The 25,543-nt window shown below is 22.9% G+C and overlaps 6 protein-coding genes across 6 annotated transcripts in view; 4 read left to right on the top strand and 2 right to left on the bottom strand. All coding sequences in view use genetic code 6, as the record gives it.

Annotated features, from left to right (window-relative positions):
* The window catches only part of TTHERM_00424750 (hypothetical protein), a gene marked incomplete at both ends in the record, with an annotated part of 264 nt that extends 154 nt beyond the window's left edge, over positions 1 to 110 (top strand). The window contains one exon of the mRNA XM_001013752.3: positions 1 to 110. This exon is cut by the window's left edge and continues 154 nt beyond it. Within this exon, the coding sequence (XP_001013752.3) occupies positions 1 to 110 (110 nt within the window).
* Positions 111 to 1,337: 1,227 nt separating this feature from the next.
* Positions 1,338 to 1,830, bottom strand: TTHERM_00424730 (hypothetical protein; the record flags this gene model as incomplete). The annotated part of the gene is made up of 2 exons (XM_001013750.1): positions 1,338 to 1,647; positions 1,730 to 1,830. The coding sequence occupies 2 exons, from the start codon at positions 1,828 to 1,830 to the stop codon at positions 1,338 to 1,340; spliced, it is 411 nt and encodes a 136-aa protein (XP_001013750.1).
* A 930-nt stretch (positions 1,831 to 2,760) lies between these two features.
* TTHERM_00424720 (FAD-dependent pyridine nucleotide-disulfide oxidoreductase, putative) lies at positions 2,761 to 5,511 on the bottom strand (the record flags this gene model as incomplete). Its single annotated transcript, XM_001013749.2, has 7 exons — positions 2,761 to 3,874; positions 4,028 to 4,349; positions 4,420 to 4,476; positions 4,541 to 4,588; positions 4,650 to 4,721; positions 4,845 to 4,910; positions 5,082 to 5,511. The coding sequence occupies 7 exons, from the start codon at positions 5,509 to 5,511 to the stop codon at positions 2,761 to 2,763; spliced, it is 2,109 nt and encodes a 702-aa protein (XP_001013749.2).
* Positions 5,512 to 7,606: 2,095 nt separating this feature from the next.
* On the top strand, positions 7,607 to 11,453 carry TTHERM_00424710 (MORN domain protein; the record flags this gene model as incomplete). The annotated part of the gene is made up of 2 exons (XM_001013748.1): positions 7,607 to 9,021; positions 9,278 to 11,453. The coding sequence occupies 2 exons, from the start codon at positions 7,607 to 7,609 to the stop codon at positions 11,451 to 11,453; spliced, it is 3,591 nt and encodes a 1,196-aa protein (XP_001013748.1).
* A 571-nt stretch (positions 11,454 to 12,024) lies between these two features.
* TTHERM_00424700 (DNA polymerase II) lies at positions 12,025 to 18,193 on the top strand (the record flags this gene model as incomplete). The annotated part of the gene is made up of 16 exons (XM_001013747.3): positions 12,025 to 12,087; positions 12,146 to 12,248; positions 12,304 to 12,315; positions 12,395 to 12,652; positions 12,697 to 13,026; positions 13,095 to 13,276; positions 13,682 to 14,649; positions 14,972 to 15,206; positions 15,269 to 15,938; positions 15,993 to 16,295; positions 16,354 to 16,485; positions 16,551 to 16,750; positions 17,287 to 17,483; positions 17,542 to 17,931; positions 17,998 to 18,049; positions 18,107 to 18,193. The coding sequence occupies 16 exons, from the start codon at positions 12,025 to 12,027 to the stop codon at positions 18,191 to 18,193; spliced, it is 4,182 nt and encodes a 1,393-aa protein (XP_001013747.3).
* Positions 18,194 to 19,614: 1,421 nt separating this feature from the next.
* On the top strand, positions 19,615 to 25,243 carry TTHERM_00424690 (hypothetical protein; the record flags this gene model as incomplete). The annotated part of the gene is made up of 7 exons (XM_001013746.2): positions 19,615 to 19,881; positions 19,965 to 20,081; positions 20,159 to 20,504; positions 20,614 to 20,772; positions 21,032 to 21,715; positions 22,458 to 23,007; positions 23,074 to 25,243. 7 exons carry the CDS (start codon positions 19,615 to 19,617, stop codon positions 25,241 to 25,243), a joined length of 4,293 nt encoding a protein of 1,430 aa, XP_001013746.2.
* Between the last annotated feature and the right edge of the window lie 300 nt (positions 25,244 to 25,543).

Below are 25,543 nucleotides of genomic sequence, written 5' to 3'. Positions count from 1 at the left end.
TATTTTTAAAATATAAGAAGAGCAAGCAATAAAGAAATGATAATTTGTTGGTTAGTTCAATTCTAAAATAAAAGCATTACAAAATTATTAAGAATTACGAAACAAAGTGATAAAAGTAGCTAGGAAGTTTAATATTAGATAATAAAGAGATGACTCTTATTTGGAAGCTTAATATCTATCTATCTAACTAACTAACTGATTAACTAAATAGCTAACTAAAGTGGCTACTTCCTAGATAAAGATTGAATCAAATTAATTAAACTAATATATTCATTCATTCCTCAATTCATAGTTTCTCTCTTTTTCTTCTTTTTAGCTTTCTTTTCTCTTTTAAGTCTCATAGTCTTCATTCATTTTTAATTAGAACCTTGAATAATATAATATCAAAAAACCTTTCCTTTCATTCTAAATTTTCTCACTCTACCCTCAAGATTTTAATTTTTAAGACACTTCAGCATTTTCTTCAAGTTAGCTCACATTAAGTTAACCTCTAAAACAAACAAACAAACAAACAAACAAACAAAAACAATTAATTCATGTTACTTACTTACTTACTTCAACTTTAAATCTTGATTTGTGGTTTAGAAGTTGCATTTTATGATATTTATTTAACTTCATTTATTCAATATTCATTTATTTTCTATTAAATTTTATTCAGTTCTTTTATGTTATCTATTATATTATTTATGGTATAAAAAGAATATAAAGGCAAAAATTCAAACAAAAATAAAAAAAAGCCTTAATTTTGAGTTTTAAATATCTATCTATCTATCGTTTTCAATTTATCTAAGCTGCTATGGTAAAAAATTATTGAACTTATACCATGTGTTGTTGTTTGAAATGGTCTAATTAATATCTATAAGATCATCCTCTTAATTTTCTCTTAAAATTCTACTTAAAACATATTAGTATTTTCATAAAAAAGACTTGTAAAAATTACTTTTAAAAATATTATAATTAATCTCATTAATTTAGATTAAAATATTTTTCATTAAATATTTCAATAAAAAGTTATTGATTGACTGACTATTTAAAAAATTTAAGAAAAAATAATAATAAACAGAGAATGATTTATATAAATGGAATGGGTTTATTCATTAAAGTATTTATTAATTCACATAAATTTTAATTTATATTAAGTAATCATTTATAAAATTATAATATTATAAAAGTATTTGCATTTTTCTATTATTTTGTATTCTTTTATAGAATAATTAATTACTTAATTTGAACAACTTATTTGATATATAAGATTATAAACCGAATTTTGAATTAGAATGGTCAGGCAGACACCACTAAATCATTTTATATAAACTTGTTAGTAAACATTTTTTTTATCAAAAATTCATAGGATCTTTTAAATAGATATTATTGTATTCTTATATTGTCATGATTAAATTGCCCTATAAAGGATCTTAAACTATAACTTTTCCATTTACATCTGTTCTACTGTTGTTACCATTATTTGGTATATTACTTTATTCATCTTCTACGTTTTAATTTATTTTCGAATTAAGACTATCAGGCTTAATGCCAAATATTTTCTCTTTAGATTTATTATCTAATCTTAAATTTTTATAGAAATTTAGTTCATTGTCTTTCATTTATTTAATTTAGTTTTAAATATTCACTATATCTTTTGCTTGCCTAAATAATAAAATAAATATGTTAGGAAATGTTATAGATGTATATCAAAAAGTTTTGCACTAAAATAAATAAACCTATCTACTTTAAAGATTTATCTTTTTAGAATAGCTCATCGCATTCTTTAAGATCGAATAAAACCTTGTTTTACTTCTTTTCATTCTAAATAACTTCCTTATTATTCATTCAACTAAAATCGCTAATTTTATAAAATCTCAACGAATATCTTTAAACTAATTTTTTTATGAGTGTTTGAAATATAAAACAAACCATATGAATAAACAAAAAAATATATGAAAATCAAATTTATTTTTAATTAGCAAAAATTCTTCTAAAATAAAAAAATAATATAAAATAGAATTTATTCCAAAATAAATTCTTTATCTTGCTTTTTAACCTGCAAAGCTGCAAATCAATCTTCTACCATTTTATAAACAAGAAAAATTTATTATATTGAAATGTTGATATGGAAATAAGCAAATTTATATTTTTAATAATTAAACAATCAAAAAAACAAATAATTAGAAGTTAGCAAATAAGCATATAAATATATAAATAAATAGAGATATTTAAATATTTTTAAATTAATTAAATTATTTTAAAATGAATTATTACCAGCTTTTTTAAACTAAAGCAAATTTCCTGAATTTAAAATATAACTAACTGTGTTGTTATAGATGGAGATATTTCATTTAATTTTTATGATTTTAACATTGTTTTGTTCAATTTATATTTTAATTTTTTTTATCATCCTGTTTATATCAAATTTTAACAAATTTTTGATATTATTTAATGCTTTTTCTCAAATTAATTTTAAGAATATAAAAATTTTTTGATACATTTTTGAAAACATCCATAATTGAATGTAAAAGCTTTTTAAGTTCCTCTAAAAAGTATTTAAACATTCATTTTATGGAATGAAAATATTAATTTGAAAGAAGAAGAAAAAAATATTATTTTTATTATTATTGATAGATTGATAGATAAGAAATTAATTAAATTTATGGATAAGAAAGTAAATAACTTTATAAAAAAATAAATATATAAATTATTTTAAAAATTAATTATCATATTTCATTATGAGTCATTCAATCACTTACTTGCTTACTCACTCATTCACTCTTTTTTCTCTTTTTTAGGTCTGCCCTTTCTCTTTTTAGGACTTTCACTTTCACTAGAAGGATTTGAAGCTGGTTATTATGGTTATTCATCTTCTTATTTAGCATCAACTTCTGCTTCTTCTTATTGCTTTTATTATTTCTCTAACTCTTCTTGCTTTTCCTTTTCAAGTTGTTATTATTTCTTAAGAGCTTCTTCTTCTTGTAATTGCTATTATCTCAATCTTTCTTACTCTTGTTTTTTTAATTTTTCTTGTTCTTCCTATTGAAGTCTCTCTTATTCTATTTTTTTCTATCTTTCTTATTCTTCTTTCTATCTTTAAAGTTCTAATTATCTCTTCTTTTCTTATTCTTCTTCTTGTCTCTTTCTTTCAAGTTCTTCCTATTCTTTCTTCTTTCTATATTCTTCTTCTCTTTCTTTCTACTCCTTTTCTTCCTTCTCTCTCTTCAATTATTACTCCTTTTTCTTTTATTCTTATTCAGCTTTTTTAACTCTATCTTCTTATTCTTTTGCTTACTTTTACTATTCATTCAGTTCATTCTTAAAAATATTCTAAACACTTTTAGAAGGGTCCTTAACAACAAAGTATTGAGCTTGAATTTCTGGAGAAATTACATCAAGACAAGCAAATTATGCTTAAGGTTTGTATACAAATTATTAACCAGTTTTATTAGATTATTTAACATCCTTTTTTTCACTGTGTTCTGTATGAGTTTCTGAGACATTTTAAACTCCTTTGGAGCTGGAGTGGTAAGTCTTAGGCCATAAAAAGTATGGTTTGCCCCAGATAGCAAACTTGTAATATGCAGTGTTAATATACTAATAGAAATGACTATAAATAAAGTTTCTCAAATAGCAAAGGTGTCTTCCTTCTTTATCAAGCATACTGAATTTCGAAGGTTTATCATAATTTTAAGATACAAAAGTAAGTTTATTCTTACCAATGTATAAAGGAGTCTTAGATTAACCAAAGTACTATGCAGTTAAGCTTTATCCATGTAAACTACGAATTACATTCTGTCTCACTACATTTAGTTATTCTTATGTTCCAAAGAAACTTCTTGTTGTAGGGACATCAATAATATCACCAAAACCAAAGATGTTCTTATATCTATTTGATGGATAATTAATTATATTTATTAAATATATATTTTTGATAATTTTGTATTTAATTTCTATCAAAAATTGTAGATGTTAAATAAATAATTTTTTTAAACGTTTTAGCTTCTTTAATTGTGATGATAATCCATTTTAAAAATATTACTTCTTGTGTTAGAGAGTGTGGCTATCAACGCTGAGTAGTCCCTATTCGTTACAGAGATTAGCTTATTACAAAAATTCATGACCCTTAGTGGGAATAATTGAATATAAATTATCATATTTTTCAACAGTTTTTCCTCCATTTTTTCCAACAACAGTCACTTATCTCTTAGGCTTATCAATATTTTCAATTTAAGTATTGTACAAAACCTTAATTCCTCTCTTTTTAAGTTCTTCTTTAAAATATTCATCAGCTTATTTGCTGTACTAAGAGAATGAATCGTTTGCATTTACAATTGTGAATTCAATATCAATTTTCTAGCTCACTATTTATGATTTATTTTAAAGTAAATAAAACTTTAATCAAAATATTAATTAATTTATTAGATAAATTACTATTCTTTTGGTTCTCTACCCATTGGTCATAAGCAACTAAGAAGTTATATTCTTGGACTTTATTTTGTTTTAATGAAAATTTGTTAAAATAAACTTATCAATTAATTAGAAATATGCTTACTTTCTCCTCTAATAGGGAATTTAGGAATGTAGAAGATGCATTTTCCACCTATTTTAATTGTAAATTAACAAAAATAAATTCATTTTATTATTTTTATTTAAATAATTACCATAGAAGTTATACCAATAATAAGGATCTTTAACACTAGCTTATTTTCCAGTCACATCATAAGGTGAGAATGCTGATTTAATTAAAAAGATACGCTTTATTAACAAAATTTTTGATCGTTTTTTTGTTTAAAGTTTATGATATTTTTTTCAATGCTATGAAGTTTATCATTTAAATATAAAATTAAAAACAGTACCAGGATGATCTTAATCATAAACAGCATCTTTAAGACCGGGAATTGCTTCAAAATTATTCTGTAATCCTATAATACATTAAAAAAAGTTATTATTTCTTAATAATAAAAAAATAATCATGGCAATAAATCTAATTCCTTTATCTAAACTTATAGTTATTCTATTATTAATAAAATAGTTATATATTTGGATAAAATAACTTAAAAAGAAAATATCCATCAAAGAAAGTAGCTGTTTACCTGTTGAAATAACTAATCTTTTGTATTAAATAGTGCGATCATTCTCTAGTACTACAGTATTAGATTCAGGATGTATTTCTTTGACTCTAACACCATCAGAGTGAGGTATAAAAGGAGTAATAATTGATTTTGTATCGAGAATGAAATTTTCCTTTTTACAGCTTCCTAATTCGTAAGCAACTCTCAAATGATGTTGTTCTCTAATTGAGCTGCTACTGGCCACGAAAACAGTATTTCTACCATTTGTAATTTCATTTATGTGACGAGCAAGTACTGCTCCCATGTTAGAGCCAATAATAATGACATCATATTAATCAAGATTGCTAGGAACAACTTTCTTAGTGGCAAATCTTTAATTTTGAATTCCCCTTAAAATATTATTTGCTTTGTTAGCTCCAAATGCTAAGCTTTTCTAAGTAAATTTAAACATTTTTATAGATTGTAAGTAAGTTTCTTTTTAATTAATTCAATAATCTATCTATCTATCAATCAACCTTTTTTGATGAATATCTTAATCTATTATTATACGATTTAATTAATTGTTTCTTTTGATATTTAAGCCAAACCAAATTTTTTCTTTTAAGTTCTTCTCCCTTCTTCTAATTTTTATTTTCTGAAAAAAGATATTTTATTTTTTATTTCCATTTTCAAATACTTGATCGACTAATAAATTAAAAAATAAATAAATGTCTTCTAACAAAGAAATTCTTTCTAACAACTTTAAATTTCTATCTAAATAAATAAATAATAATTTTTTTTGTTTGCTTATTTACTTATTTTATTACTTGTTTCCTTTAAAATCCAATTAATTTTATATGAAATGTAAAACAATTTATCAAAAAAAATATTTTCAAATTAATTTTGATTGATAAAATATTTTATTTTAGAATTAGATAAAATATAAGCAAGCATTTCTTATTTTTAATCTATTGCTATGACTTAATTAAAATTTATCAGATTCAAATAAATATTCAAATTACATTATACTAATATTTAGGCTTTCTGTATTATGTAATCTTCTATTAAGTATTATCCTTTAATTAGTAACAAACACCTTAAAATTTCTAATTTTTCAAAAATTTATAAAAATTTTTTCTACATTAAATATAAAATAATTCCCAAAATAAATTGGAAAAAAGTGAGATATAATTCATAGTTTATATTAAAGCATTTATGGTGTATCAACTAGTATTTATACTTCATTTAGATAAAGAGATTACAGAATAGGTTTATATTTAACATATTAGTTTTTTTTATTTTCTTCAATTTTAAAAATAAATTGATCTTCTAAACATAATTATTTTAATGTAAATTAATAATTAAAAAAATATTTTACATGTTTTTATATTTAATAAATAAATTTAATTTCAAAAATATAAAATTTAATTAGTGGCGATCTCTTAATTTATTTATTTATAGCTTATATCATAATATAAAATATTATTATCCATAAATAAATTAATTTGTTTTTATTTATTTTTAAATTATCCTTAAATTTTTTTATGTATTTAATTCTAATTATAAATATATATTAACTATTTTGTAATAAATATATTTTAAAGTTTACTTTAAAGCCATTTTAAAATTAAAAATTGAAGGAAATAAAAAATAAAAAAGGTGTCACTCACAACAATATTTTATGTTTTTAAATTATTTAAAATATTGAAAATGCAATATATTTTTTTGTGATATTAATTAAGATATATTCATATATTTACATACTAAAACTACTAAAAATACAAAATTTATAATAAAATAAGTTACCAAGTAAATTAATTCTGTAATAAAAAATATTAAATTTCTTGATATCTATTTATTAGAGAAAAAGTATTACTTGACACTTTCAAATAATAAAATCAAAGAAAAGATTTCTGATTTATAAGAAAAAATAGCTAATGCTCAATAATTAATTGATTTTCAAAGCATTTACCAAGTAAAATATAAAATAGGAAGATGAAAAAATATGCTTAAAAATTAAAATTTAAACATGTTATTGAAATAAATCCTCTATGGATAGAAAATATTATTCATAAGAACATTATGAATGAATCACATTGTATAATTGTTAATAATAAAAACTGATATCTAAATAGTACAAAACCTACTTGCTTGCTTGTTTATGAGTTTTTAAATTTCGATATTATTCTTCAATATTAATATCTCATGCAAAATTAATGATTAAATTGTTTATTAGTTTTTAAAATTTATATAATTATATACCCTTTTCTAATAGCCATCTGTTTAAGTTATTCATCTAGCACGCACAATTTGATAATTGGATATTTATATAAAAATAAAAATACGTATTTTTAAAAAATGAAGAATTAATTAATACGTATTATAAATGATTTAGGTTATTTTTGTTATTTAAATTTGCATGTAAGATTATCATTGTTTGTTTATTCTTTTGATAGTATTTTTAGGAATTTGTTTGTTTGGACTCACTTTAAAAAGAAAAAATCTAAAAAAAAAATATAATTTAATCAGTTTAAATTAAAAATAGAAGAAATATATTTAATTCAAAAATGATTGAACCATAAAGAAATGTAGAAAATGCACTTTTTGATGATTTTAGAATGTCAAGAATGGTATCTATGCTTCAGCCATTAGGAAAGAGGCGTAGGCTCAAAAAAGTGAAATATTTGTGTCTTAATTCAGACTTTATGACTACATAAATTATTGAAGACATTAATAATATTGAATTTATTACGATTGACACAAATTCTGTAGAATACAGATAAATGATTCAAACCCGCAGTAAAAAATCAAACAGAGTGAAGCAAAATGTTTAAAAAATATCAAAAGTGTTTGGTTATTGTGAAATTTCTAGCAGAATTTCTTAGAATGAAAATGTTTCTATCTCTACTTCTTAATATTATTTAGATGTCTAAAATGAAAGCAAGCCATTAGAAGTTATAAATAATTTTTTTATGTAAAACTCAGAAAATGAGGCTGATGGGTTTGTAATTTACTTTAGCGGCGTAATAACTAAAGGAGTACCTTGCATGGGTTTTTAAATAAAAGAAAAAGTTTATGTTATAACTATCCATCACATAATCAAAGCATGGAAAAGATTTTTAAAAGGGTTCAAACACAAAAAATAGTTACTTTTAATTATTGAATCACCTTAAGCAGCATAGTTTTTAGATTCAATTTAAAAATGCAAATCTCATATGCATCACTATAATATCAGCTTTTTAATAAGCGACAAAGAAAAGAGACTAAATAGTGAGTTTGATCATTCTTTTTAAGGTTAGAACACAATTCCTTCAAACTCTAATTATAGATAAGATGAAGTTTGGAAAATCAATGATTATGCTTAGTGCTCAGGGTTTACAGCTGCTCTCTGTGAATATCTACTCAACTCTCCTCCTGAGAGAATAAAACAACTTTATTAATTGAAAGAAAAATTCTACTCTAATAGATATAATGTTCAGCCTGGATTTTTCGGTTATTCTATGAAGAGCTACTTAGACTTTGGGTGGTTTTTGGATATTAATTATGATAAAATATACTAACAGAGTTGTATTAACTATTTTGGCATAAATTAAAGAGACTACTCCTAGAGTATGGAACAAATTTCAAAATAGCAAGACAATATTGTTTACTAAGGATTTGATTACACTGGCTTCATAAAAGACGAAACTACAAAAAATCTCTTATCAGACCCGTAGCTAATAGAAAAAGAGAAAAAACAAGGTAGCTTATCTAGTTTACTAAGTCTCAACAGTATAGACTAAGATTAATTGTAATTTAATCTGCAACACTAAAATTCAGATTATTTTTAAAGTAATACATTTCCTGCAACAAATGATTAAAACAAAATATCTAGATTTTTAAATGGATTTTAGATTTACTCTAATGTAGTAAAATATATTGGGCAGTGGCTAAATAACAAGTAACATGGAGTTGGAATTGCATTGTATGAGAATGGAACCAGGTAAATTATAATTTTTCATTTCAAATTAAAATTAAACATTTGATTAAAATTGATTAAAATTATTTATTTATTTATTTATCTTGCAGATAAAGAAAAACAAATTTCTTAAAAGAGTATTTTTTGAAATTGCGAATTAATTTGCTTTTTGTGGAATTTTCAACTCAACAAAAAATCACAAATCTAATTACATTATTTTTATTTTATTGAACAAAATTCACAATAAATTAATAAATAATCCAAATTTAAATATTCTTAGATACGAAGGAGAGTTTGTTGATGGTAAGCAGTAAGGTTCTGGTTATTTGTATAACTACTAAAGATAAAATATATACGCTGGCTAATTTTACAAAGATATGTTTTTTGGAAAGGGTCTAGTTATTTGGTTGACTCGAGACACAAGAGTAGGATTTCTTGGGAATTTTAATGATAAATAAGGAACTGGCGTTCTCATTGAATTAAGTGAATTTGGTGAAACTTTAAGAGAAAAAAAAGGCATTATTTCAGATAGGGAGGAATTTAAAAATAATTTTTAAGATCATGAAGAAATCTTGGAAATTCCTGAAGAGAATGAATCTATGTTCAGCTCTGTCAAAGACCCGAGCTGGTATGAAGTTTTTTATAAAGAGAATCGTATTGATTATAAATGCTCTTTCAAAAAATAATTTGAAGAGCATCAAAAGAAAAAAGAAAAAAGAAAATAAAAAGCAGAAGAAGTTATTAAACTGCTTTTTTTTAAAAATAATCAATAAAATAATGAAATACCTAATTCTCCTATTTCTCCTTAGACTTAACAAAATGTTAATCAACCAATTGTAATCTCAGACGTGGCTGAACTTCCTTAGTATGAAGAACTGAAGAAAGATTTAAACGAATTGAATCCAGATTTAGATAACGAAAATATTAAGGCTGATGATGTTGAGTTTTTAGTAAAGCATGCAGTTTGCAAAGTAGAAATGAAAAAAGAGGAGATTGAAGAGAAAAATCAGAAGACAGAAGAAATTGAACAAAATTTAAATTCACTCTTTTAAGATTTTGATAATATTAAATTAACAGCTGAGCAAACACCATTATCAAGAACAATTACTACTTAAGTTACATCATTCAGTTAAGCTGATTAAGAATAAAATCAAGCTGTTAATTTAAACTAAAATAATAATTAATAACAGTAGTAACCACAGTTAACAAATCAGCACTCTGAATAAAATAAAAAACTTTCTTCTTTGATACCTTTGATTGCTATGAAATAAGTTTATTAGCAACAAGGAGTAAAAGTATTTGTGTCTGATTAAAAGATAGAACAAGATGTTACTCAATAATATAAATAAAGTTAGCTTCAAATAGGTCAAACTTCGAATACCTCATATATGAAACTAAAAATATAGGATAATGAAAAAATTAACTTTGACAATTCAATTTTAAGCGATCAGAAGGAAGAGTTTATTAAATAATTAAAAGAAAATCTTGCCAAAGCTCATGGATGCGAAGCAAAATAAATAGTTATTGTTGCTTTAAATAAAGGTTCTATAGAGGCTGAATATAAATTTAAAGATGAAAATGCTTGTACTAAAAATAAAATGTAAGCTATGGAGTATTTAAGAAATGAATGCAATTATAAAGGTGCTAACTTAGAAATGCAAAACCTGCTAGATATGGCTACTCTAACACCAGAGGATATTTATCAACCTTTTAATAGTGAGTGGAATGTTAAAAAATTAGCTTACAGAGGTTTCATTAAGTTCCATCATAACAATTAATATTAAAAATTTCGTTATAACCTTCCAGTAGGATGGAAAGGTTTTGGTTTAAATATTTTTAAATATAATGATAGAGATTGGTTAGGAAATTTTGGAAACAGAAAAGATTATGATGAGAAAAAGTAATGGATTCCGCTTTATCACGGTACTAATATCCATGCTATAAAAGGTATAAAAAAGGATGGATTTAAGTCAGGCTCTCATCACAAATATGCTGGTGCTACATGTAGAATTACTGGAAAAATCATAGATAAGAGTAGTAATTGTGTTTATTTAACTGATAATGCAGACATAGCAGGATCATATTCAACACCGTTTGAGATTGGTGGATAAGCCTTTAAGATGGTATTTTAATGCAGAGTCAATCCAGAAAAAGTTAAAAGTCCAAAAGATAAACCTGATTATTACATTGTAGAAGAAGATGATAAGCCCCAATTAAATATTAGACCTTATCGTATTCTTTTGAAGAAATTAACTGAAGAAGAATATAATGAATTTAAGAAACTATAATAAGAAGTACAAAATAATTAAACTGATGGTGATAAAGATCAATAGTTAAAAGATTAAATTATGTATTAAGCAGAAGAAATTGGGAATAGAGATTAAATAGAACATTAATAATGCAGTAGTGAAAGTGATGATTCAGAGAATAAATCAAACTAGGATAAATCTGAGTGAGCTTAATTTTGTTTTAATGTATTAAAAAATATTAATATAGTTTAGTAATAAACTTAATAGAATTAATTATTGTATTTTTTATTTATTTATTTCTTTCTTTATTTATAAATTTGTTTTTGTACTAAAATTAAAATTATTATGAAAAACTAAATAAATTTTTAATTTGATTTAAATTAGAATTTTTGAAGTAATTAAAACTTTATTTTAATTAAAATATTATTTATATTTAAATTATTTTATTTTGTTGTTCTAAATAATTAATAATGAGGAAACTTTAAATGTTTTGACTTCAAGCGCTAATATTTGTTATTAGTTTAAAGATTTATATCACCAATGATTTTTAGCGCTAAAATTTCAAAAATTTACAGTTTGGTATCCGGCAACTATTTTAATTATTTGATATAGTTAAAAAATATAATGAGCCATAAATTGGCAGAAATTTTGTTTGCATTAATTAATTAAAAGATTTGCTTTGATCAAGATATTGTTAAATTAAAATAATTTAGATAACAAAGTAGTAATAGCAATTAATTGATATATTAGTTATTAATAGATAATTTCTTACTTACAAATGAGTGACAAATTAACAAGATTAGAGAGACTCAATAAAGAAGTCAAAAAGCAAAACAAGCTCGTAATTAATCGAGTTCTTTTTTAGGATATCAATCAATTTTTTTATCAAATGTAATTAGAAATAGCACTCAAAGAACAATCGCTTTGATGATGACATGGATATTGAGGCATATGAGGATGATGAATAGATAGAAGAAGATGATTTTATAGATGACACATAAGGTTAATTAATTAATTAAACAAATGATATATCTTATCTATTTTTTATTATTAATAGAGGATAAAAAATGTAATAATTTTAATGACAGAAATCTTAGATTTCAGAGAAAGCAAACAAGAGCAATTTATTTTACAATTTAAATATTTAGATAAAAAGAAATATAGAGAAATAGAAGATGAGTTCGACCAAGAGATTGAAGAGGAAGAGGAGTTAAATAAAAAGAAGAAGACTAAGAATACAATTTTAAATTATACAAACACCACAGCTGTTACCAATAATAAGAAAAAGGCAATTAGCAAGTAGATTCCAGATATTGATATTGAAGAAATTATGAAGCTAACTGAGAGGAAAAAAAAAATAGAGTAAGAAGAAGCTCAGCTACTTTAGGAAGAACAAGAACTCTTAGGTAGAATTTTGTTAAATAGATTTTTTAGTAATTAACTTAACTAGAATAAGAAAAAAGGGAGGAAGAGGAAAAGAAGCGTATTAGTTAAGAAGCAAAAAGTATTTTAAGAGAAGATTGTGCCTCTTCAAAGACAGCAAATAGCAGCAAAGGGAAAGTAGATTAGAATATTTTAAATGCAATCAACAGAGACTTTTCTGATGACAGTAATACAGTAGACAGCATTTCTGAATTTTAGAAATTAAAAAGTTTAGCACAAAAAGCTAATTTGGCAAACGAGAGCCTAAAATAAAGCAAAGTCAGCAATACAGAAATTAATTTGACTAACCTCTCTATTTCTTAAGTGAAAAAGATCAATGACTATAAGAATGAAGATGGTAAATTTGGAATTAATTTTGTTTTATAATAGATTTATATGTTGTAAATTAATTTTAAAAATAAATAGGTTCTGTTGATGCTTATTTGTATGATTACTTTTATGATGCCTAAGTTAAACCTGATAAAATATATGCATTTGCCAAAGTTTAAAACAAGCAAACAAATGCTTTTGATACTTGTGTTATTCAAATTGATACTATTATCAGAAATCTCTTCTTCTATCCTTCTTCTGACACAGTTACTGAGCAGGTATCAATTAAAAATTCATTCATTATTTTAAACCTATAAACTAAACAAATAATTAGAAATGATTTTTAATCTTTCCTTATTTATTTATTAATGTAGTCTAATTTCTTTATTGTGATAGAAATTTTTTAATTTTAAAAGTATTCCTTAGAATTAAATTGTAAAAATAAATAAAAGGGATAAATAAAATAATAAAATTTAAAGTCATATGAAAAATTTAATAAAGGTTCAATATAAATGTTGGTCAAATAGCAATTAATTTAGCAAATAAATAGAGTCTATTTCATAGATAATAATTATTCAATTAAATACAATGAAATTTCTTTTTGAAAATTAAATCTTTTAGAAAATGAATGAAAAACTTGAACTTTCTCTTTGAAAAATTTAATAAATTTTTTTATAATTAAGCAAATTAAAAATGAAATTGCAGAACTTTTAAAGAAGGAGCAAACATCACGTAAAAATGTAGAATTTTTAGGTGCTTTTGTTGATAAGAACTACGCTTTTGAATTGCCTATACCAAGAGGTAAAAGTAGATGGTATTAAGTTGTAATGTCTTATGAATATGAAGTGATTAGTCCAGATACAAAGGGATAATATTTTTCTTATTGTGTTGGTTCTACTTACAGTGCTTTAGAGACATTCCTCATTACAAAGAAAATTACTGGACCAAGTTGGGTACGCTTTTAAAATGTGAAGGATACTACTTCATGCATAACAAATAGAAAATTAGAATTTAGAGTAGATTATACTAATTAATCAAATATATAAGTATTACAAAAATAATTGCCAACTCCTCCCTTGAGCGTTGTTTGTATCTCACTTAAAACTAGCTAGCAAATTGTACTCAGTTAAAAGAAAAAGGAATATAAAAAGGAAATCTTTAATCTAAACATGAAATACCACGAAGGTATAAATATTGATAATTCAAACAAAGATGAACTCAACTAGTTTAAGAGTATTTCCTTCATAACTCACATAGATCCCACTAAAAAGTAAGATAGTATCACTAAAAAGGGTACTCTTCCTGAAACAACTAAGTTTTGCTTAAATGAACTGAACCTATTAGAGTAGTTTTTAGTTCATTTTAATGAGATTGATCCTGATATTGTTGTGGCACATGATCTATACTCTACTGTTTTTGAAATTATTCTCACAAGAATCCGTGAAAAGGGAATCAGAAAATGGAATCTTCTTTCCAAGCTTATAAATATTGGCTCGTCTGACATTCCAAAATATGGTTCTTCTACTTTTAAAACTAAAATGGCAATGAAAGGTCGTCTTTTAGTAGACACTTTATTGAGTTCTCAAGAATTCGTTAACTGTGTTGAGTACACTCTTGAAGCCTTGGCTTAAAAGCTCTTTAAAATAGAAATGTAAAAATACAATTAAATTTATAAAAAACTATTTACTTTTTAAAATGATTCAAAGAGTAAACTTCAAACAAAATAAAATTTGAATACAATTTAATCGAAAGCTTAATTAAAATTATTAATGAAATTCTCAAAATCATTAAAAAAATTTAATAATAAAATCTAAAAAATAATTTTAAAATTATAATGGAAATATTAATAAATATTTGAAATAATGTTAAATAAATGAGTCATGCTTTGATTAATTAAAAAGCATGGTCTAGGATATAATTTAAATTAAAGATTGAAATCAAGTTAAAATAAAAATTTTTTATATTCAAATTAGTCCCAGAATAGATGCAAAGGCTTATTAATAGAAATTCGCTACTTATAAATTGCTTAACAGTTTGGTAGATGACACATATTAGGATATTGATTATGCACTTAGGATCATGTACCATTTACAAATTGTTCCTCTTACTAAGTAACTTACTTCAATTTGTGGTAACATTTGGATGGGTTCCCTATAAAACTAAAGAGCAGAAAGAAACGAAATGCTTCTCCTTCATAAGTTTAATTAAGTAATTATTGAACTAACTAAAAATTACATTATTAATAATTTATTAAATATAATTAATTAAAGCTGAATTACGTTTATCCTGATAATTTTAAAAATCTACCAGAATCATATAAAAAGAAACACAAAAATGCTTAGATTAGAAAGTAATATGAAGAAGATGAGGATTAAGCTCAAGGAAATAAAAATCCTAAAAAGAAAGAAAATAAATACAAGGGTGGTTAAGTATTTGAACCTGAAAAAGGTTTGTATAATGAGTACATCGTACTGTTGGATTTCAACTCTCTTTATCCTTCAATTATATAGGAATTCAATGTTTGCTTTACTACTTGCGTGAGAGATCCTATACCTCTTGAAATGCAAATGGCTCCCTTCTTGGGAAATAAAAAGGCTGCTATTTAATACTCTAAAAATTAAAATACTAAAGAGAATAAAATGTAAGATGAAGACGAGGAAGACAATGAAAATGAATAAATTGTTCAAACTCATGATGTTCTTCCTACCATAGAAGTTATTAAAGGAATTGCTCCTCTTCCATCAATTTTATAATATTTGGTAGAACAAAGAAAAGTTGTAAAGAATCAAATCAAAGGCTAAAAAGATCCATAAGTTATCGAAACTTTAGATATTAAATAGAAAGCTTTCAAGCTTGTTGCTAATTCTATGTATGGTTGCTTGGGTTTCAGCTCTTCTCGTTTCTATGCTATGCCACTTGCATCCTTCATTACAGCTAAAGGTATTTTATACAGTATTTGAACATAAAAATTTATACAAATTATTGATATTATAGGTAGACATATTCTATTTGATTCAAAGAAAATTGTAGAAGACATGGGCTATTCTGTAATCTATGGTGACACAGATTCTTTGATGATAAAACCTGGCACAAATGAGTTCCTTGAAGCAGTAAAAACAGGCTTAAGCATAAAAATAAAAGTCAACAGCAAATATAAGAAACTTTAATTAGACATTGATGGTGTGTTCAAAAATATGCTTTTACTCAAAAAGAAAAAATATGCTACTTTGAAGGTTGCAAACTGGGAAGAGGTAAAAAATACAAATGCTCCTGAAAAGTTAGAAAAAGAAATTAAAGGTAATTTATTAAATAATATAAAGAATTAAAAATAAATACGGCTTAATAATATAATTAGGTATTGACGTTGTTCGTAGAGATTGGTGTTAATTATCCAGAGATGCTGGTAATAAAATCCTAGAAATTATATTAGAGAGCAAAAGCAGTGAAAATATGTTAGATGATATCAAGAAATATTTGATTTAGCTGAGTAATTTAATAAAAATTTTGAAATTTATTCTATTTATTATAATTAATCTTTAAATTAATAAATAGATGATGACATAAATTAAAAGAACATTAAAAACAGCAACTATTATATCACTAAGCGTTTGACTAAAAGAGTAGATTAATATGGTGAAAAGAACCTTCCTCACGTAGCTGTTGCTCAAAGATCCATTTAAGAAAAAGGTATTGACCCTTAAACATACGTCAATCAAATTATCAGTTATATCATCTGCAAAAATGAATAATCTGTAAGCTTTCTTAGTTAATTTTAATTCAAAAAATAAAATAAATAATATTTTTGGTCTCTAAGATTGTTAAATCTAAATGAAGATTAGATATAAAAAATAAGTATCCTTTATAGAGTTTTTCTCTATAATAAATATATTTTTTAGAAATTATTTTTCGTTGATTCATGCATGGTTAATATTTAAAGAGAAAAGTGGTGGTTATTGTAAATGCAAGAGAGGACAATTTATTACTAAATTCAAATAAAACATTTAGATAATATTTTATTAAAAATTATTATTTTGCTATTCTTGAAAAAAATAAAAATAAATAAAGCTTTTTATTTAAATTTAACATTAAAAACACAATAAAATTGAACATTTTTATGATGCTAATTTTAAAAATATTTCTTCAAAAAAAGCTAAAATTATAATGGAAAAATTTTTTATAACAATAAATAAACCTTTAAGAAGAAATTTTGTTTAAAAAATTGCTTAGAGACTAAAAGATATTTTTATTTTTATGAAATACTTTATTAATTTATTATTTAATTTAACAGAGCAGATTAGTAGATAAGGCTTATAGTCCTTAAGAATTTATCACTTAAAGTAAAAGTTTGGAAATAGACTTATAATACTATAAGAGATTTTAACTTTTTGAACCAATAAAGAGAATGTTAGAAGTAATCGAGGGTATTAATCTTTAAGAAATTGCAAGTATTCTTGAAGTTCACTACTCTGTCTAGCATGTTAGTTAGTAAAAAAAACAAGATTAATTTATTATAATATTAACTTTTAATCTAAAATTAATTTAGAAATAATGAACTAAATGCTGAAAATGTACTTAACTTGAAGAGTAAAAGAAATCAATTTTTAACATCTATTCCTCGTGTATTGGTAGATTGTAAGAAGTGTGATCAAACTTTCTTGTTTTTAGGTATTCTTGAAGAAAATGCAGATGCTGCTTCGATTCTAAAATGCAAGTGTGGAAACGATATTTATATTTAACTTAAAAATAAAATAGCTCTTGTTGTTAAAGAGTTAATTAGAAATTTTGAAGAAAATGCAATTCAAATTGATAATGAAGAATTTGAATATACTCACTAAATTTCTTTAGTAGGAAAAGCCAAATAATAAAAAATGAGTAGCTTCACTTTGAACTAAAAGCTTCTTTCTATTCAAGCTATGTTTGATATCACAAAAGAGTAAATTTGAAAATAATTAGAAATAAGTAAATAAATATATCATGAATTTTAATTTTATTTAATCAGGGAATAAGAAAATACTCAAAAGGTCACTATAGAAAAAATAAAAACAATTAAAGTAATTTATTTATTCAATATATTTTATTCATTAATTAATCTATTTTTATTTTAAAAGAAAACACTTGATGATTTATTGTCAAAATCTTAATACAATAATTTAAATTTAAGCAATATTTTTACAAGTTTCGGGTTATTAAAATGAATCAATAAATTATTATGTAGTTTTCATATTATAAACTATCTTTGTATTTATTTTATTAAATTTACTTCAAATCAAAATATTTTAGTCTAATTTGTTTTCATAAATTTTTAACAAAAATTATTGCTATATTTTAAATTTAATTGTCAAAATTTAACACAATAATTAAAATTTAAGTAATATTTTTACAAGTTTCTGGTTTTTAAAATCAATCAATTATTAAAAAGTCTTCATATTATTAAATATCTTTGTATTTTATTAAATTTAATTAAAATTTATTTCAAATCAAAATATTTTAGTTTTCATTTGTTATGATAAATTTTTTAAGAAAATTTATTGCTTCATTATAAAATTTAATTATCAAAATCTTAATACAATAATTTAAATTTATGTAATATTTATTTTTACAAGTTTAAGGTTATTAAATGAATCAATTATTATCTAGTTTTCATATTATAACAGTCAGTATATTTGTATTTTATTAAATTCACTTCAAATCAAAATATTTTTTTAGCTTAATTTGTTTCGATAAATTTTTTTAACAAAAATTATTGCTCCATTATAAAATGTAAATTTCTTTCAAAACTTATAAAAATAGTCCACACAAATAAAAAATGGCTAAATAAGTTTTGAAACAAAAATTATTATTAATAAGCACTAAAGAAAGTATTAGTGTTAGGACTTTAGAAAATAGGCAATAAATCTATCAATATATATCTTTATTAATCTTTTTTAGTATTAAAAATGTAATAATAACTTAATTAATATAATAAACGAGTTTCAAATTTTAACTTTTTTCAATGATTGATTGAAGAATTTATATAAAATATCTTTCCAATTTGTTTGATTGTTGCTTTTATTTTAAATCAAATATTAATCTGAAAACAGTTTCAAAAATTAGGTGAGATTATAATTTTTTGAAATATATTTTATAATAAACATTAAATTTCACTTTAGATATCGAAAACTTATTAAATGTATAAATAAATAAATATGTATTTTAATGAATTTATTTTTTATTAGAAATTTACAATAATACTCTATCAATTTATTTATTTATTTTGTATGGCTTTGGTTTAACAAAAGTTTATGTAAATGACTAAATTTTTTCAAAATTTTATTGGGATTTGTGAGTTGAAGAGTAGTTTAATTGGCTTTATACAAAAGGCTATGAGTGAAGCGATGACAAAGATTATTATGAAAACAAAAATAATAAACAGTAAATAAAAATACTAATTGGGTGCATTAAATGATTTTTGATAGCGTTTGTGAAAAGCAATTTATTAAATCTGATTTTTTTGGAGTTAGGATTTGATAAATTAAAGCAAGCAAGCAAGTAAGTTAGTCACATTAAAAGCGAGAGATTAAGCAGCAATATATTAATATAGAGAATTTCTGTAAAGGAAAATAACAAAAAGCAGGAAATGACATCTGCTGACCATGGAAATCTATTTTTACAGAAGAAGTTAAATGGGATTAAAGATGAATTTAAGTCACAGCAGAATTAAGCCATTCAGTTGCAGAACATATTTGATATCGAATCCATTTAAGTAGAGGTTTTGAGGACAGAAATATCATCTAATATTAATATCAAGTCTTTTTAGCCCTCTTTCTCACTTTAACTAGGTAACCAGATTAAGTTTAATGCCACTAACTAGTATCGAGATCCATACAATGCAATATTCAATGAAGTAAATTCATAAATTATCTTTTATTCTTTAAAAACTTCATCTTTTAAAAATAATTAACCTGCCTTTTTTTTCTTTTATAAAAGTTTTTTGAATTTGATTGCTGCAATTTACAATAAATGAATAAATTGTTTATGAAACTTTATCATGTAAATCAGCTTCCTCCTTAGCAGTCACCGAGCTAGTTTTAAAATAAAATTTTGGTAATAAGATTAAATATTAGATTAAATTAGATGAGAAGTTTATACAATGTTAACTAATTGTTTAATATTTTGAATAGATTGGATAAGCTGCATTAGATGTATTAACTGTTCAATCATAGCAGACAATCAAAAAGCAAATTGTAAGCTAAGATAACGCAGTTATTGGCTATGTTTACTATAAAGTTTAGTTTAGGCATTAGATAAAAAATGGTAATTAGAATATCAACCATGCAATTTAAAAGTAGCTAAATGAGCAACAAAATTAGTCTTAGTTTAAACAGCAATAAAATAATAATCCAAATAATATAAGCCCAAAGCATTTTAGCAGTAGAATCAAGCAAATACAGCAATAAGATGAAGGGAAAAAAAGAATGAATACAGACAATACAATGCAAACAAATTCATCTAAATAAAACAACCCAGGTAAATAGTTAAAATTTTGTTTATTGTAAAAATATTTCATTTTTGATTAAAAAATTTTGCAATAATCAATCAATCAATCAATCTATTATTAACTTTTAACTATGGAAAGATAAGGAATATTAAAGAATGCTAGAACAAACTGATGAAGATATAGAATAATTGATTGATATTTAAGGTCACTACAAAAAGAAGTCATTTGATGATTTGGAGTCCACTAAACGAAGAGACTTATATCCTCCATTCAGACAGCTAAACTAAGCGAATATCAGTAAAAAAAAAAAATTTTAAATTGAAGTCAATTAATTAATAAATAAATTTAGGGAGAATTTTAAAATACTAATAAAAATACCATAAGAAATTATCAATGTATTTTTAAAATTTTGATAATAAATAAGATAAAGAAAGATTTATGAGAAATAAGAAAGAATACTACATACAAAACAGACCAATTTTTAATTAATTTTATGAAATCAATTAAATTTGAATCTATTTATTTCGCATACATAAAATTTAAATTTTTAAAATAGAAGAAAGAGGATTCAGTCATGCTCCAGAGTAGACTAATTAAGGGCACTTCCAATTATATCAACAACAATTGTCTTAGGTTCCTGTTTCTCAATTTCATTCTTAAAAAGTTAATTAAGCCAATACCAATAGAATGTTTAAAATGTTTTAGAATAACTCAAAATAGCAAAAGTAATAAAAACAGTAACCCTCTAATACAAACATTCCAAGCAATAGCTAAGCTCATATTTCGAATAGCACACCTTTACAAAATTAACAAATTCCATAGTAACAATAAGTTTCTTAGTAAAACCAATATTAACAATTAAATAATTAGCAGCCAATTCTATAACAAAATTCCTAACAAGTATTATAAAAGTAGCCATCTGAAATTATGCAATAATTAACTGTATTGCAATAAAACCAAAGTAATTTAAAGTCTCAATTTAATAAAAATATGGAATAGTAAGCTTTTTAGCAGATATAGTCATAATAAGGAACAAATTAACTATAAGCTATTAACAATGATTAGATTTTAATGGCTCAACAAAGTCAGCTTGAAATATAAAAGCTTTAATAGGTAATCAATGATTTAAAAAATAAAATCTCTTATGATGAGCAAAGAGTCTAATTAGCCCTTTAGAATATAAATCAGTCTAGAAGATAAGTAGAAGATGAAAGGATTGCTTTGAAAGTCAAAAATGATTGTAAGTAAATATATATAATTATCAATTTATTCATTTCTTACATAAACATTCTATTTTTTCTTAATTTTTCAAACAATTTACCTAATAAAATTTTAAATTTTCAACAAAAAATTGTAAAAAATAAAAAAATCTATTCTTTTAAAGCAACAATTTATCAAAAATATTTACTTTGAATTTAATTTTAATCTAAATTATTAGATTTTTTCTATACAATAAATTTTAATAATTAAATTGCAAAGGATAATTTTAAAATGATAATTTAATGCTCATAATTTGCTTGAATTTATATCTATTTAAAATTATATTAGACTTTTCAAGGTTTTAATTATTTATTAATAAATAAATTGCAAATGATGAGTTAATCTTTTAAATTGATAATTTAATGCAAATATTTGTTTTAATTAAATTTATTTAAAATTATATTAGATTTTTTGAAGGTTTTAAATTTTTAATAAGTAAATTAATTGCAAATTATAAGTTAATCTTTTAAAATGGAAATTTAATGCAAATACTTGTTTGAATTTAAATTAATTTAAAATAATATTAGATTTTTTGAAGGTTTTAAATTTTTAATAAGTAAATTGCAAATTATAAGTTAATCTTTTAAAATGATAATTTAATGCAAATATTTTTTTTGAATTTAAATTTATTTAAAATAAATTTACTTTTTTTTGAAAACATTAAAAGAAGAATTTCTAATTTACAATTAAATAATTTAAATATTTTTAATTAAAATAACTAGTTTTAATAGAGAAGCTAAAAATAATAGAAAAAGAATAGCTTTAATATTAAGAATTCATGAAAATAACTAACGAGGAAGAAAATATAATTTAATAATAAATTAATGTTGTTGCTCAATAGATAAAAAAGAAAAAGAAATCTTTGATTATTAAAAGAGCAGAGTATAAAATATTACAGAAATAACATGAAAATAAGATTAAAAAAATAGATTCTTACTATGAGAGAATCAATGATTACCAGAAAGAATTATAAAAATTTTTTACAATAAATTAAAAGCAAAGAAATAAAATAGAAAATATTAAAAATGTTCGAAAAGAGCTACAAAAAGAAGAAATTGAGAAAATATAATAAAAGAGAAGATACTCTCTATAGGATCAATATTCTTAAATTTCATTTTAAATAGAAGATGCAGATTATATTTTTGTAATAAGTCCTCATGAAAATTTATCAAACTTGTTAGATGAAAAAAACGAATAAAGACAACTATATTTAGAGTCTATTAAGGAGTATTAAAACCAAAAAGAAGAATATACTCACTTAATTTAAATGGAGTAATTTATTTTTATCATTTATTTATTTATTTATTTTTTATTTTATTGATTTTTTTCATATTTTAGACAAACAGTAAAAGAAAAACTTTAAAATCTACAAGAAAAGCTTTCAGAACTTGGAATACAGGAAAATAATGTGGCTGATATTGGAGAAGATAAAAATAATTAAGATTAATCTAGAGGATCCTACACCTAAATAATTGACCAATAGAGTGTCATTTCAGCTGAAAGTGAATAAAACATAACATAAAATCACATATATTTCAGATAAAACGAAGAATATTAGGACTAAAAAGAGTTTTAATAATAAATCAGAAACATGCAAATAAGATAACTTTTATTAGAAGGTAACATGTAAGCTTACGGATATGATTACATTAAAATGGCATAGGGTAATAATTAAGTATCAGGAAATATAACAGATTCTCAGGCAAATTATGTAATCAATAACGATCTGACAAACAATTAAATAGATTCCAAGAATTCAAATAATGTTAATAACTAAGCAAAAATTCCAAATATTTTATAAATTTAATCTTCCTAGAGACCTTTGAGAAACAGTAATAATATTTAGCAATAATTTGGTCACTCGCTTCATAATTTAAGTTTGTAAAATAATTTAATTTAGAAGCAGCAAATACATTAACAATAGCAGTCTTAACAACTATAACACACTCATTCTGCTATTATTCCAAATCACTATGAATTAACCTTCAAAAATTAGAATGAAGTAAAATCATAACATTTCTCTAAATTCAAAGATTAATTTGAAAATAAAATGATGAATCAATAAAATGATGATTAGGCAATTTCAAATGATGATGAAATATTATCAGATAATAATTAATAGCTTTATTAGAATGTTAATAATTTTTCTAGCATGTAAAATCAATTCATGTAATATTAAAAATAATTCTAAAACAATCAAAATAATTAACAAAATGATTTTCAATCAAGATCTAAAACTCCATTGTAAATAAATATAGATGGCCCTTCTTTTGAATAACATATCTAATCTGTCACTGCTAGAAATAGCCCAAGGATAGGTTATAATCAGCAAAATAATTATCACTTTCAACCAATAAAATCAAATGAGCAACTACTTTAACTTCAGTAAGTTTAAAATTCTTCTATCAATATTAACACCAACAATAATGATAATGTGATTAACAATAATAATACTAATAACAATATTAACAATAATTTAAATAATGGAAATTATGTAAATTTGTTAAATGCCCAATAAACTTAAAATTATCAAAATGCTGGATTAAATGTAGAAGAAATCGGCAGTGTAAGAAATAAAATTAACAGGTTTGAACAGAAAAGTGTTGATCTGATTTACACTTCTCAGTCACCTTACTCTGTTCTTAATTAAAATGATTTTGCTCTTCAGTAATAATAGCAACAAAACCAACTTCAATCCTGCCAATAATAGTAATAATAATAAAAATCAGCTACTCCTGTCAATAAAAAAAATAAATCAGACCTGGACTAGATTTAACTAATTACTAATTTTAGTAAGGAGACATTTGAAGATGCAGCCTCTCCTGAATTTCTGGTTGCTAAAAATAATAATAATAATTAAAATAACATCAGCATGAATAACAGCAGTAACAATAATAGCTATAGTAATGGTAGAATGTTATTTACTTAGATTGTTGGATAGGCATAATAATAGTAATAGCAAGCACTTTAACTATCTTAAAATAGTAACTCTAGTTTAAATGAAAGAGATTATTTTGGCAGGTATTCAAATAAGTCTTTTGATAATCTTGGTGAAAACTTCTCTTAATTATAAGTTTTTTAGCAGAATTCTCAACCAAATAATCAGCAATTAAACAGAGGAATTTCACTCCATGAAAATAATTAAAATAGTAATACCAGTCATCAGAATTTCATTTAGCAGTAACAGCAACAAATTCTCTAACAATAACTCTTGTAATAACAATAGCAATAATAGCATATGTAATAAATATAAAACTAACAATAATAGTTATAATAATAATAGTAGTAGCTGTTATAATAAAATTAAATTCAACAAAAGCAAGATTTAAAGAGTATAAGAGAATAATATAAGGCTAAGTAGAAGAATATTTAATTTGTAAATTAATAACAAAACAACTTTATTAGTAATAATGCACCCCAAAATCTTATTCTAATGAATACCTCTCCAACATTATTTGGTAAATATTTTAATGATAGAGCAAGTTAGTAAGATCAAACTAAACAATGAGTCAAAATTAAATTTAGTTAATTAGTTTTTGCATTTCAATAATAATCAAACAACAAAATAAATAATTCTTTGAAACTGACTGATAATAATTTGCTGAATTACTCAATTATTTATTTCTTTATTTTTTAATAATAATTATGAAAAATATTTCAATAAGAAAATGTTTGTAAATTAATTAAGCTGATTAATTAATATTTTTTCAAGCATATTTCTAATAATGGACTTTTATAAAAAAAAACAAATTGAAAGCTTAAAAATGACTTAATAAACATAAAAATAAAAAATCAAACAATGATCAAC

This window comes from Tetrahymena thermophila (assembly GCF_000189635.1).
Source record: "Tetrahymena thermophila SB210 genomic scaffold scf_8254671, whole genome shotgun sequence".
NCBI classification, from domain to species: domain Eukaryota; phylum Ciliophora; class Oligohymenophorea; order Hymenostomatida; family Tetrahymenidae; genus Tetrahymena; species Tetrahymena thermophila.
Note: the sequence above shows the minus strand (reverse complement) of the source record. Positions and strands in the feature narration are given on the sequence as shown.